This window comes from Echinops telfairi, unplaced genomic scaffold (genome assembly GCF_000313985.2).
Source record: "Echinops telfairi isolate 266 unplaced genomic scaffold, ASM31398v2 ScPeMD7_7457;HRSCAF=8495, whole genome shotgun sequence".
Taxonomy (NCBI): domain Eukaryota; kingdom Metazoa; phylum Chordata; class Mammalia; order Afrosoricida; family Tenrecidae; genus Echinops; species Echinops telfairi.
Window position 1 is genome coordinate 28,953,323 of NW_022111357.1, and position 11,591 is coordinate 28,964,913.

Here is an 11,591-nt window from a genome sequence, read left to right on the forward strand (position 1 = left end):
CCGCATCCCTGGAAGGGTAAAGAAGGTTTAGGATGTGAAGGGGCAGAAGTTTAGCCAGTCACTTTCCCAGGGAGGGCACCTCCCCAGCTGTGTGTATCTTTGGGCCCTTCCTTGGGGCCCTACGGTTCAGTGCTTTATCCTGCCTGCTCTACGGCTTTTGAGTAGAGCAGATCGGGTTCCAGACCCACTCCCCCCACACCCATGCCCCCTCCTGGCCCCGGAGCTGTTCCCACCTGTTCGCAGCTCTCTCTTCTTGAAGTGCTGTGGCCATGCGTGTGCATACATGTGCGTTTGTGTGCTCCAGGCCTGAGTGGGCTTGACTGTTTCAGGTTGGGGAGAAGGGCACAGTGGGAGCGAGCCGGCCGCTCTCCCAGCCCCCGAGCACCCATGTGTAGAGTGCCACCAAGGGCCTTGATCAAGGAAGCAGACAGGGCCGGCCAGGTGTCACTTAATACCCATGCTTACCCCAGCTCTCTGCCCAGCTGCTGGCCCCCCGCTGGGCTGAGCTCCATTCCGACTCTGCTCTGCTCAGCTGGGGACTGGCAGAGGGGCCCAGCAGGGCTAGTGCTCCGAGCTGGAGATGGTGGGCCCGGTTCACGCTGCAGCCTGCTGTCTGGCTTCAACTCATCTTGTTCCTTCTCTGGGCCTCTGCTTCCCAGTTTGGCAAGGGGTGGGGTTCTTGCTTGTATGTAGTGACCCTAGTATGTCATGGGGTCTCTTTCTGAGGACTGAGGGAGCCAGCAGAGCCTCATGGGAGTCCTGTGGCGGCAGGGTGGGGTGTGGGGGGGATTTTTTTCCTTTTCCACATGGTCTTAACTCCCAAGCTCACCACCCAGTTTTCTCTCCCATCTCTTTTCCAGTTGTACTGTTGGACTTCGCTGAAGCCAAAGGAGAGCTCGGCTGGCTCACACAGCCATATGGCAAAGGGGTAAGCCTTCAGGGTGGGTGAGGGTGGGAAGGGGGCCCCTGGCCCCTGTATAGATAGGGAACGTGAGGGACAGTGAGAGGACGGGGCCTGGCTTTAATCAAAAAGCTCAACCAGAGATCCAGCTGGGGGTCCTTCGTCCTGCACCAGCCTTCTGAGTCAGCCCTTGGTGGGGTTTCGGAAATAAGGGAGAGAGCTAGGGGGAGGGGAGCGGAAGGAGCTGGGGAGATAGCTCCAGGCTGTACCCTCTCAGTGCTGAGGGCTGAGGGACTCTTTCCTGGCTCCCGCCCTCCCCTTCTTGGGAGAGAAGGGGTTAAAGGCTCCCCAAGCCTTGGAGGTCCCGGTCCAGGAGGTGAAGGGTGATGGACAGACAGAGAACAGAGGCTCTTAGCTCCCCCAACCCGGGGCACCGGATCAGGTTCCTTCCTGCTGGGCCCTCTCCCTGCACACTGCCCTCAGCTGTTACTTCCCCTTCCTGCTTGGGGCTGAGTTGTTTTGCCTGGTTCCCACCCAAGCTTCCTCGAGCCTCTCCTGCCTCCTGTTGGTGGTGAGGACAGCTGGAGGCCAGGCCTGGCAGGCCAGAGGTTGAGGTCCTTTCCTGATTCCATAGGACCCATGTGCAGCCTTGGAGAGCTGCTGTTCTTCGCTGGGCCTCAGTATCTTCATCTGTACAATGGGTCCTTGCTGAGTTTGTTTTGAGACCCGAGCTCAAGGAGAAGGATAGCTACTTGAAACACTTCCCACTGCTGGCCAGGTCCTTCTGAGTGCTATGCCTGTCCCCTGGCCCTCTCAAGTCCAAGGGACCAGGCTGTGGGCTAGAGGAGGCCCGCAACTCTGAGCACAAGGGTCCAGGGTCCTGGAACATCCAGCTAGGAGGAAAACACAGACCACCTACTCTAGCCATTCATACACAGCACACCTCAGGCCTCATTTATCAGCCCCCCTGGTCTCATTCATTCATTCTCTCCTTCATTCAACAAACGCTTTTCTGGGCACCTGCTCTATGTCAGGTAGCGAGAGACATGAGCTAGCTGCAATCTTGCCCCAAGGAGTTCAGAGCCTAGTGTAGGAGCCAGACTAGGCATCATCAGGCAGGTGCCAAGTGCTGTGAAGGGGAGAGAGGAGACTATGGGAGCCAGAAAGCCTCATGGGGTCCAGCCTTAGCCCAACCCAGGATGGCTTCCTGGAGGAGGAGCCTGAGTTGGGTTCTGAGCTCAGCACTGTAAGGCTTTGTTCCAAAGCCCCAAAATGGAAGTGGTGGAGGATCCTCTATGATGGTGCCTCAACTTCTCTCTCTGCTACGGATGCACACCTGTGCACATACAGTCGCCACACAGAGCGACTGATGATGATGACAATAATAATTTAGAAGCTGCCCTATCTGTCTGTTACCTTGTGCCAGGCATCATGCTCAGCAGTTTGTAGCTCATATGTCGTTCGTCCTTGTAGCAATTCTCTGAAGTAGGACATCATTGTCCAGATGGGGACATGGAGGCTCAGAAAGCGCCAGTGATCTGCCCAAGGTCCCAGGGCAGCAGGCACCGCTCAGACTCCGACCGGGCTCACGTCCTAGTGCAGAGGTTCAGTACCCCGAGATTGGAGGCAAATCCTGGCTCGGTTACAGCTGGCTGTGCTTGGGTGACTTGAAGCACCTCTCTGGGCCTCAGTTTCCTTTCCAGTAAAATGGGAATAGTCAGCATGTTCCTAGCATCCAGCTCTGCCCCTGTGCCTCAGTTTCCCTGCATGCCTGCCCACCCTGACCCATTGTCCCTTGTGCAGTGGGACCTGATGCAGAACATCATGGATGACGTGCCCATTTACATGTACTCGGTGTGCAATGTGGTGGCCGGTGACCAGGACAACTGGCTCCGCACCAACTGGGTGTACCGCGGCGAGGCCGAGCGCATCTTCATCGAGCTCAAGTTCACCGTCCGAGACTGCAACAGCTTCCCTGGTGGCGCCAGCTCCTGCAAGGAGACCTTTAACCTCTACTACGCCGAGTCTGACGTGGACTACGGCACCAACTTCCAGAAGCGCCAGTTCAACAAGATCGACACCATCGCCCCGGACGAGATCACTGTCAGCAGCGACTTCGAGGCTCGCCACGTCAAGCTGAACATGGAGGTGCGCACCGTGGGGCCGCTCAGCCGCAAGGGCTTCTATCTGGCCTTCCAGGACATCGGGGCCTGTGTGGCACTGCTCTCCGTCCGCGTCTACTACAAGAAGTGCCCTGAGTTGCTGCAGGGCCTGGCCCACTTCCCTGAGACCATCGCTGGCTCTGACTCGCCCTCTCTGGCTACTGTGGCCGGGGCCTGTGTAAGCCACGCCGTGGTGCCCCCTGGCAGCGAGGAGCCCCGCATGCACTGTACGGTGGATGGTGAATGGCTGGTGCCCATCGGGCAGTGCCTTTGCGAGGCCGGCTACGAGAAGGTGGAGGATGCCTGCCAGGGTGAGTGGTGGTACTGGGTGACAGGGAAGGGAGGGGCCAGGGCCTCTGGATGAGAGGGTGCCTTCCCAGGTCTGCCCCCAGCGCTGGTGTGGAGCCTGAGGACCATAGTCTCTGGCATGCAGTGGTGCTGGGTGCAAGCCATGGGGCCTTCCAGGATCATAGCGCCCTCATTTCCACCTGGGTGAAGTCCCTGAGCGCCAGTGAGCTGATAGTGGCGGTTAGGAGCATGGACATTGGGACAAGAATGCCGTTGTTGCTTCTCAGCAGATTCTGACCCTCTTGGGCCTGATGGTGCTGCTCCCTAGGGTTTGGGCTGTGACCTTTCGGAAGCAGGCCACCAGACTTGCCCTCCCATGTGCCCCTGGGATGGGTTTGAACCACCAACCTTTGAGCTAGTAGTCAAGTGCTTAACCGTTTGTGCCACCCAGGAACTCCTTCGGAGAACAAGGCCTGGGTTCAAATACCTGCTCTCCACTTAGCTGGCTTCCTTTGCTCGTGTCGCTGAGCCTGGGTTTCCTCATCTGTAAAAGGAGATGACGAGCCAGAGTGTCTCTCGCTCGGGTTTGTTTGGATAAACCGATGACTTGATACTTGTAAAGTACGTAGATTAGTACTGACACATAGATGCTTTAAAAATGAGGCTATCACTTTTGATTCCTCCCACCGATCTGTCTTGAGGACCTGCCATCAGCCAGCATAGTGGGCATGTGATATCATCGCAGGACTGAGGTCCGTCTCCAGGGACAACACTCAGTGAGCTCAGGCAAGCCACTTAACCTTCATGGCTTCTGGCTCCCCTTTTGTGCATGGAGGTGATTCATTTAGACCTGGGATTTGCAGTCTGACTGCACCTTAGTGTCACCTGGGGAGGTTTTGGGGGGAGGGGAAAGAAAAACAAAAGCCTCTATCAGGCCAGTTAAGCCCGGCTCTGGTTCTGGGTGCACCCACATTGTCTGTCCTCGGGCCACATTGACCCGGGCCGGTGACAGCGGAAATCATTACAACAACAGGCCATTTTCAATGGGTGGCTTTTGCTGGAACTGGTGTGGACAGGGCATTTGTGGTGTGCATGCCAACCTTTGGAAGGCTAGCCCATCCCCTCTCTCTGGGAGCTTCTTTGCCAAGATAAGCAGGCGATTGAGAAATGAGGAATCTGTTCCCTACATTTGCACACCCGGGCTGGGTGACCTTGGGCAAACCGTCTCTGACCTCTGGTCTCTGGACAGTAAAATGAGAAAGTTCCACACGCCAGCCAGCTTTACGTTTGTTTTCAGCCCTGGACCTGAGGGGACTGATAGTGGGAGGAGCCCGGAGCCCTTTCTCATGGGCCCTCTTGCCTCTGAGCACAAACCCTCAGAGCCCTGCTTTACATAGAAGTCCCCTGAAAGAGAGCCTCTCTGGCCATAACCCTGTGGAGACACTGTCTGCTCCCAGTCCTTCCTGACACCCCCTGTCCCCTTCTGAGCCAGCCTCCCTCCCCATAACCGGCCCTGCCTCAAAAGCACACTCCCCAGTCTCAGACAATGACAGCAGGGTGGGGTGGGGGTGGGCTTGAGGCAGCCCAGTGGGGTGAGCAGGCCCCTCCCACATGACATCCTCGCAAAAGAATGCGGGGGTGGGGGTGAGGGGCAGCTGAAAACTTTCCACAGGCCGGTGATTCAGGGCCTGCTGAGATAAGTGGACGGTTGGGGGGGGGGGGGTCCCAGAAAGGGTGGGGGACAGCCTTCCTCCTCTGGAGGTGGCGGATCAGGGATCTGGCAGGCTTTGTTTGTAGAGAGCTGAGCAGGCCTGGCGCAGTGGGAGGACTGGCTCCCTAGAGTGAATGAGCACTTTAACTTCGCTCATGGAATCTACCTGCCTGACCACCAGCCACCTGCTGCCCTGATGCTCCTCTTTGGGACCCCTGCCCCTCCCCAGGGTCTCATCTGTGTGGCTTGGGGGAGCCTCTGTGAGTGAGATTTGGGGCCATACTTTGCTTCTAGGCTTTTCTCAGAAGCCCCCCCACCAGGATCCAGATGGAGGCAATAGCAGTCCCCAGCATAGACCTGAGCGGTTTCCTGGGAGCTCGTGGGGAGCACTGGCCTCTTGTCTAGGAGCCAAGGTCTTTTGAGAATCCCAGGTGAGGGAACCGCGGCTCAGAGAGATGAAGGGCTGGCTGGAGTCACCAATCGAAGATGTGGCTGAATCAGAATTTGAATTCAGGTTGAATTCAGGTTGTGCAGCGGTGCCTGGGCAGGAGGAGGGGTTGGGAAGTGAGGCGGGAAGTGACCAGTTCCTTTGGAATCCCTGACTCAGCGACTGGCCCCAGGATGCCTGGCCCTGGGTTGGCCTCTGGGCAGCCCCGGGACGGCAGGTCCTGGCACGGGGCATTGGGAGACCATTGCTGAGTGTATCCAGGAGGCTGTGGTTGAGGAGGGTTAGGGCTGGCCCTCCCTGGGGCCACAGACCCAGCTTCTCCCTCCAGGCTTCATGTTAAGGACAAAACGGAATCCAGAAAGGTCACCCAGCACCTTGTCGGGGCTATTCCCAAAGCCCATTTCCCCTCTGGGATTTTCTTCCCCAGGAAACCAGAGCTCAGGAAAGAGTTAAGTGGGCAGCGGAAGGGAAGGGAAGCACCTCCCAGGTGCCGTGTGTGGACAGGTGGGCAGGCTGCCCAGGAGCTCTTGGAGAGCTATGTCAGGAATGAGCCGCCTTCCCTCCAGTGCCTCCCCCTCCGCCCGCCTGGGGGACAGTGGAGTTGCACAGGCTGACCGGCTCCCCGGGGCGGCTTTGTCTCCCTGTCTCCGCTTCCTGTGCTGGCATCAGCAGCGGAGCTGGTGGGGCCCTGGTTGGCGCCTCAGCCCACGGGAACTGCCAGCCAGGTGAGCAGGTGGCCAGCGGTCCGGCCAGAAGCTCAACCAGCAGCTGGGAGGCCAGAGCTGCAGGAGGGACTGTGGGCTCAGGAATTTCCTCCTCGTAGAATCCTGCTTCTTCCCTAGGCCCAGCGCCCTGGATGTCCCCTCTGGGGGGTGTCCCGGGTCATAGGGACACCCTCTCCCAGGCGAGACATTTCATGCACAAGGCTTCTTTCTCTTGGGCTTCACAGATAGTGCAGAGACACCAAAGCCTTTTTAATCCCCACTTTACAGATGGGGACACTGAAGCTCAGAGTGCAGAAATGGTGACCAGTGACCAAAAAAGCTGGGGTCTGGCACCAGGAAGGCAGTACGTTGTCCTCGGTTACCCCTGGTGTGTGTCCTTCCACCTACCAACTGTGTGACCTTGTGGATGTGACCCTGACATTCTGAGGTAGCTCAGTCTGAGCTCCATGTGTGGTGGGCTCCTGAGGAGAGTCTTCCCTTAGCGTAGGAACGGCTCTGGCTAGGGTGGCCCTTGGGCAAGGTGTCCTTGGTCCGTGGCTGGGCTGTTGGCAGGAACGCAGCTTCGGTGGGCTGTGGCTGATCCCCCAACTCCCTTGTGTAGACTTTTCTTCTGGCCCGCCAGAGGTGGGGCTGTGGGAGGGTAGCCCCCTGGGTGACCTCTATGTGATACCCACCCAGTCTCAACTCCCAACTGTGGGCAAAGCCAGGTGCTGGCAGCCCTGCTGGCGGGCACGGGGCCCTCCCTCCTTCTCCGGAGGTAAGTGGGTCCCCAGAACGGAAGGAAGGAGGCAGGGCAAGCAAACAGGAGATAAAAGGCGGGGGGTGGGGAGAGGGCGGGAGCCTGGAGAACAGTGCTTATCTCAGCTGCTGGAAGAGTGTGCAGCCAATCACTCCCCGGGGTATGTGGAAAGGGACAGGGGACTGCAGCCGCAGTTGCCGGCCCAGTCAGTGACCGAGGCCCCTACTCCCCCAGGAGCCACCAGTACCCGACTGAGCAGCCCCCCTCATTGTGTGATATGTGTAACTTGCAGGCCCCTGCTCCTGGTGGCCTGTTGGTGGGACAAAGTCTGGCTGGGTGGCTTGGGGAGGTGACTGGCCTCTGGTAAATTGCCACTGTGACCTCTTGACCTCATGACCTTGCCACCACCAGTCCGGGAGGTGGCTGGGCCTGGGAGGAGGGGCTCAGCCAGGGGCTGGACTTGCATCACACCCAAGGGCCTCTGTCCCTGAGTCACCCCACGCTGCCACCTTAGGGACGGGCAACGGAACTGGAAAAACCAGGGTGCAGCCCTGGGTGCAGCCACAGTGTCCCAGTTCCCTCACTCGGAGTGGCCTGGGCCTGCCAGGCGACACCCGGGCCAGGGAAACCTCCCAGGGGTGCCAAAGCCAGGGCGGCCTGCCAGGCAGGTGGCCGTCCCCCAGACCCGACAGAATGCTTGCGCTGTGGCCCTGGGTCCTCTTTCCACACGCGGGTTTGTCCCTCATTCATTCCTTCCACAAACATTAGCTGGCACCTCCTGTATAGCACGGTCTGTGGGGGGCCCTTGGGACACCAAGGGGTTGGACTCGGCCCCTGCTCCCCCACAGTCTCCTAGGAAAGCCCTATATGGACAGAAACCCTGCACAGCACTGAGCGAGCTTCCCTGGAGCGGAAACCCTGTGGATGGGTCTCACCACCGTCTCCCTAGCACCCAGAATTGGGCCAAGCATGTAGGCACTGCTCAGTCTCGATTTGTAAACACAGATTGAGTCATAGATGCCCTAGGAAACATGGGGGCGGGGGGAGGGGGAGGCAGAGCAGGCAGACCTCAGAAGCCAGAGAAGCCACAGAGAGTCCCCCGCCGTGGGACCAGCCATGGACTAGCCGCGTGCTTTCACTGGAGGAGGGGCTGCATATTCTCGTCAGGCAAGCACATGCCTGGTGGATGCTGCCTCGCCACTGTATTATCTGGGACATCCGTAGCGGAAATCTCTCCAAATTCCCTCTTTCCTGCCGGCAGCAGGCGGGCCACCCCCCCGGGGCTCTGGGGCTAAAGAATGGAACCTGCCTCTTCCCCCACTTCCTGCTCCTGGCTGGCACAGGGTGGGGGGCTTGGGAGAGGCCAGGTCGTGGGGAGTGGGAGTGGGGGGTAAATGGAGCTCTCAGTGTAATGAGCCCAAGCCTGTTGGGGAAGGTGTGAGAAGTCCCAGGGGCCCCACCAGCTGCCCCAGACAGAGCGCTGGGACTCTGGGAGGTGTGGACTACCTGCAGGCAGCATTCGCCCAGGGTACAGACAGGCCCCTGGATAGACAAGTCAGGGCACCTGGGAGAACTGAGCTCCCAGGATAAACATAGCTTGGCTTTGCCGAGTCTCATTTTTCTTGACGATTTGAGGGAGGTAACAGCTCTGAAGAGGAATGCAGAAGACACATGAGTTTCTTCGAGACATTAGGCAGCTCAAAAGGTGTTTAGAGTTTGAAGGAGCCGGTACTGTCTGTCATTCCCGCGCCCTACCCCCTGTCCCCCCAGCTTGTTTCTGCTCTCTTCTCCCCAGGACGCATGTTCTTTGTGTTGGGGGGATTGGGGGTGGGGTGGGGAGGAAGGCATACACACAGAGGCTCTGAAATTCATCTTGGGAACTCTGGTTGTTGAAGGGTCAGGGTTTTTTTCTTCACTCCCAGTGGAGGTATTCCTGGACACAGGAGTGCAGCTCAGAGTTGGTCGACTCTAAGACCAGGGCTTAAGTCTGGGGTTTATGTCTGTTGCCCGGAGACCTTGGGCGGGTTGTTCTCTCTCTGAGCGCCAGATTCCCGCCCCCTTGGAAGTGATCGTCTCTGGGTCTCTGGGTGGGGGGTGGGGCTATGGTTTGTGCTCAGCTAGGCGGAAGAAAGGCCTGGCATCTGCTTCTGTGAAGGCCACCGTCAAGAACACACAGGTGCAGTTCTCTTACAGCCCGGGATCTCCTGAGTCCCAAACCAGCAGCTAGCTATCACATTGCACATCTGGCTGGCCCCTTCCTTGTGAGGATCAGATGGGCCTGAAGGGCCTGGCCTAGAAACTGCACACCGTGGGCGCTGGCCCTGTGGTCATTGCTGATCATTTGGACTCTGGTGTGGTGTCCTGCTGGGTGGCGCTGGCTCAGCCCCTCCTGTGGTGGGTGCCCCAGCCCTGTCATGATGTGCTGAGGTTCTGGTGGATCAGGGTGGAGGGGAGAGGAGAGGGTAGGGTGGGCTGAGGCCAGGGTGAGGAAGAGAATGGGCTGTCTGGGGGGTGGCAAAGGGCAGGAGGTAGCCCAATTCTGAGCAGAGCCATTAATAGACGATCACCATCTAGGACCTTCTGGGCTGGATGTCCATCAGAGTCCTGTTCCTGGCACCGAGTCCCCTTCCCACCGTGCTCACTGGGTGTGGAGGGGCTTGGCCATGCCCATCTGACTGTGCCAGTACTTTCCAGTTCAAACTTTCACTGGCTCTCTGCCATCCCTTTGATAAAGTCCTGGGTCTTTGGTCTGGCATTCAGGGCCTCTCCAGATCTGGTGTCTGGAAGCCCCTTGGGCTTGTAGCCAGCCGCTTCCCTAGTTGTGCCCGCGAAGCTGCTCACGGTTTTTGTATTAGCTGTGCAGTTCCTCACTCTTAACTCCCTCTCCCAGTAATTCTGCTCTGTCGAACTCCTACCTAGCTTCTAAACCCCAGCTGAATTGCCCCCTCTTGAATTCCCCCCGGCCGTTGCCTAAAGTCGTCGTCCCACTCCACTTCCTTAGCCCCTTGCCCGTCCATTTTCTGTAGGCACTGCCCGGCTCCCAGAGTCCACGGGCTTTGTCTTTTTAGCTTGAGGCTGGGGGCAGAAGACTTGGTGAATGTTTGATCTTCTCTCACCGCCTCAGAGGCACTCTGGGCTGTCGGGTGAACAGTGGGCGGCCAACTGTAAAGATTCAAGCCCACCAGCCGCTCCACGGGAGAAAGAGTCTACCTGCTCCCGTGAAGATTCACAGCCTTGGGGTCCCTGAATGGGGCTGCTATGAGCTGGGAGTGACTCGATGGCTGTGGGTGGGGTTACAGCCTCATGCCTGGGTTTCCTCTCCCAGTTAGCTACAGTGGGGTCACCCGACTCTGGCCACTTAGTGAGTAACTCCCTAGTCCTGGACAGTCCCACATAGGGGGTCCTGTGTCTGGACAGCTGCCTGCCTGTGGGGCCAGGCAGGGGCTTGGTGCAGGGGCAGGGCAGGGTGGTATGAGGAAGATACCTCTGGAGTCAGGTGCCTGAGCACCCAGCTGGCGGGGGCCAGGATAGACCCGGCTCCCAGGGGCGGAAGAGCCGTTTCCTGGCTGTTCTTGTGAGAAGCGGAAATGACTCGGCCCTGGAAACAGGTCCCAGAGAAAATGCTGGAGGGCTGGCCGCTCCAGTTTCCTGGACAACCAGCCCAGCAACAGGAAGGTGGTCAGGTGCTTGGTGGGAGAAGAGCTGAGAGAGCACCTGTGGACTGGTCTCCTGAGCTGGTGTGCTGGCTGCGTACTGGGAGTCAATCAACAAACACCAACGGGAGAGGGAGAGGGTGAAGTGATGGGACCGGCCTGGGGCCCTGCCAGGCCAGGAGGTGGGGCAGGCAGGGAGCATGCTGTGCCGGGGACGCACTGGGGCTTTTAGGAACTAAAGGGGCTGATGTGACCCCGAATGCCAGACTCAATGGCACAGCACTGCTGTTGAGGCCACTGGGAACAGTGGGACCGTTTGGAGCTCCGGGTGAGGCCCTTCCTGAGTTTGTCGAATACTTTCTCCTCCCAGCCAGACATTCCCCAGTGAGAACAAGCACCTGGGGGTTAACGACTTGTCTGGGGCCCTGGGGTCCATGACTGGGGAAGTGGTCCCTAGTGATAAAGATGGCTTGGCCTGATGTCCCTGTGTCCCTTCTGTCCCTGTGTCCACTAGCCTGCTCACCTGGATCCTTCAAACCTGAGGCATCCGAGGGCCCCTGCCTAGAGTGCCCAGCACACACACTGCCCTCTCTCGAGGGCGCCACCTCCTGCCAGTGTGAGGAGGGCTACTTCCGGGCTCCACAGGACGCGCTGGCCACACCCTGCACACGTGAGTTCTGAGAGCCAGGGAGGGGGCCAAGGAGGACGTGGGTGGAGGCCGACAGGTCACTTGGTCAGTGAGTTAACTATAGGGGGTCACCCAACTCTGCCCACATTGGTAACTCCCTAGCCCTGGGCAGTCCCACACCAGAGGGGGAAGTATCCTATGACTGGACAGCGGTGGGTTCCTGGTGCCCAGCTGGTCCTGGACCACACCCCAATGTCTGCCCTCTGCAGGCCCACCCTCTGCCCCACACTACCTCACAGCTGTGGGCATGGGCGCCAAAGTGGAGCTGCGCTGGAA

General features: G+C 58.8%; 1 protein-coding gene across 1 annotated transcript in view; it reads left to right on the forward strand.

Annotated features, from left to right (window-relative positions):
- The first annotated feature begins 858 nt into the window (after positions 1-858).
- The window catches only part of EPHA2 (EPH receptor A2), a 23,369-nt gene continuing 12,636 nt past the window's right edge, over positions 859-11,591 (forward strand). Inside the window, exons 1-3 of the mRNA XM_030887998.2 lie at positions 859-928; positions 2,705-3,374; positions 11,142-11,297. Of these exons, the coding sequence (XP_030743858.2) occupies positions 2,714-3,374; positions 11,142-11,297 (817 nt within the window). The 5' untranslated portion in view covers positions 859-928; positions 2,705-2,713. The remainder of the gene's footprint in view (positions 929-2,704; positions 3,375-11,141; positions 11,298-11,591) is intronic.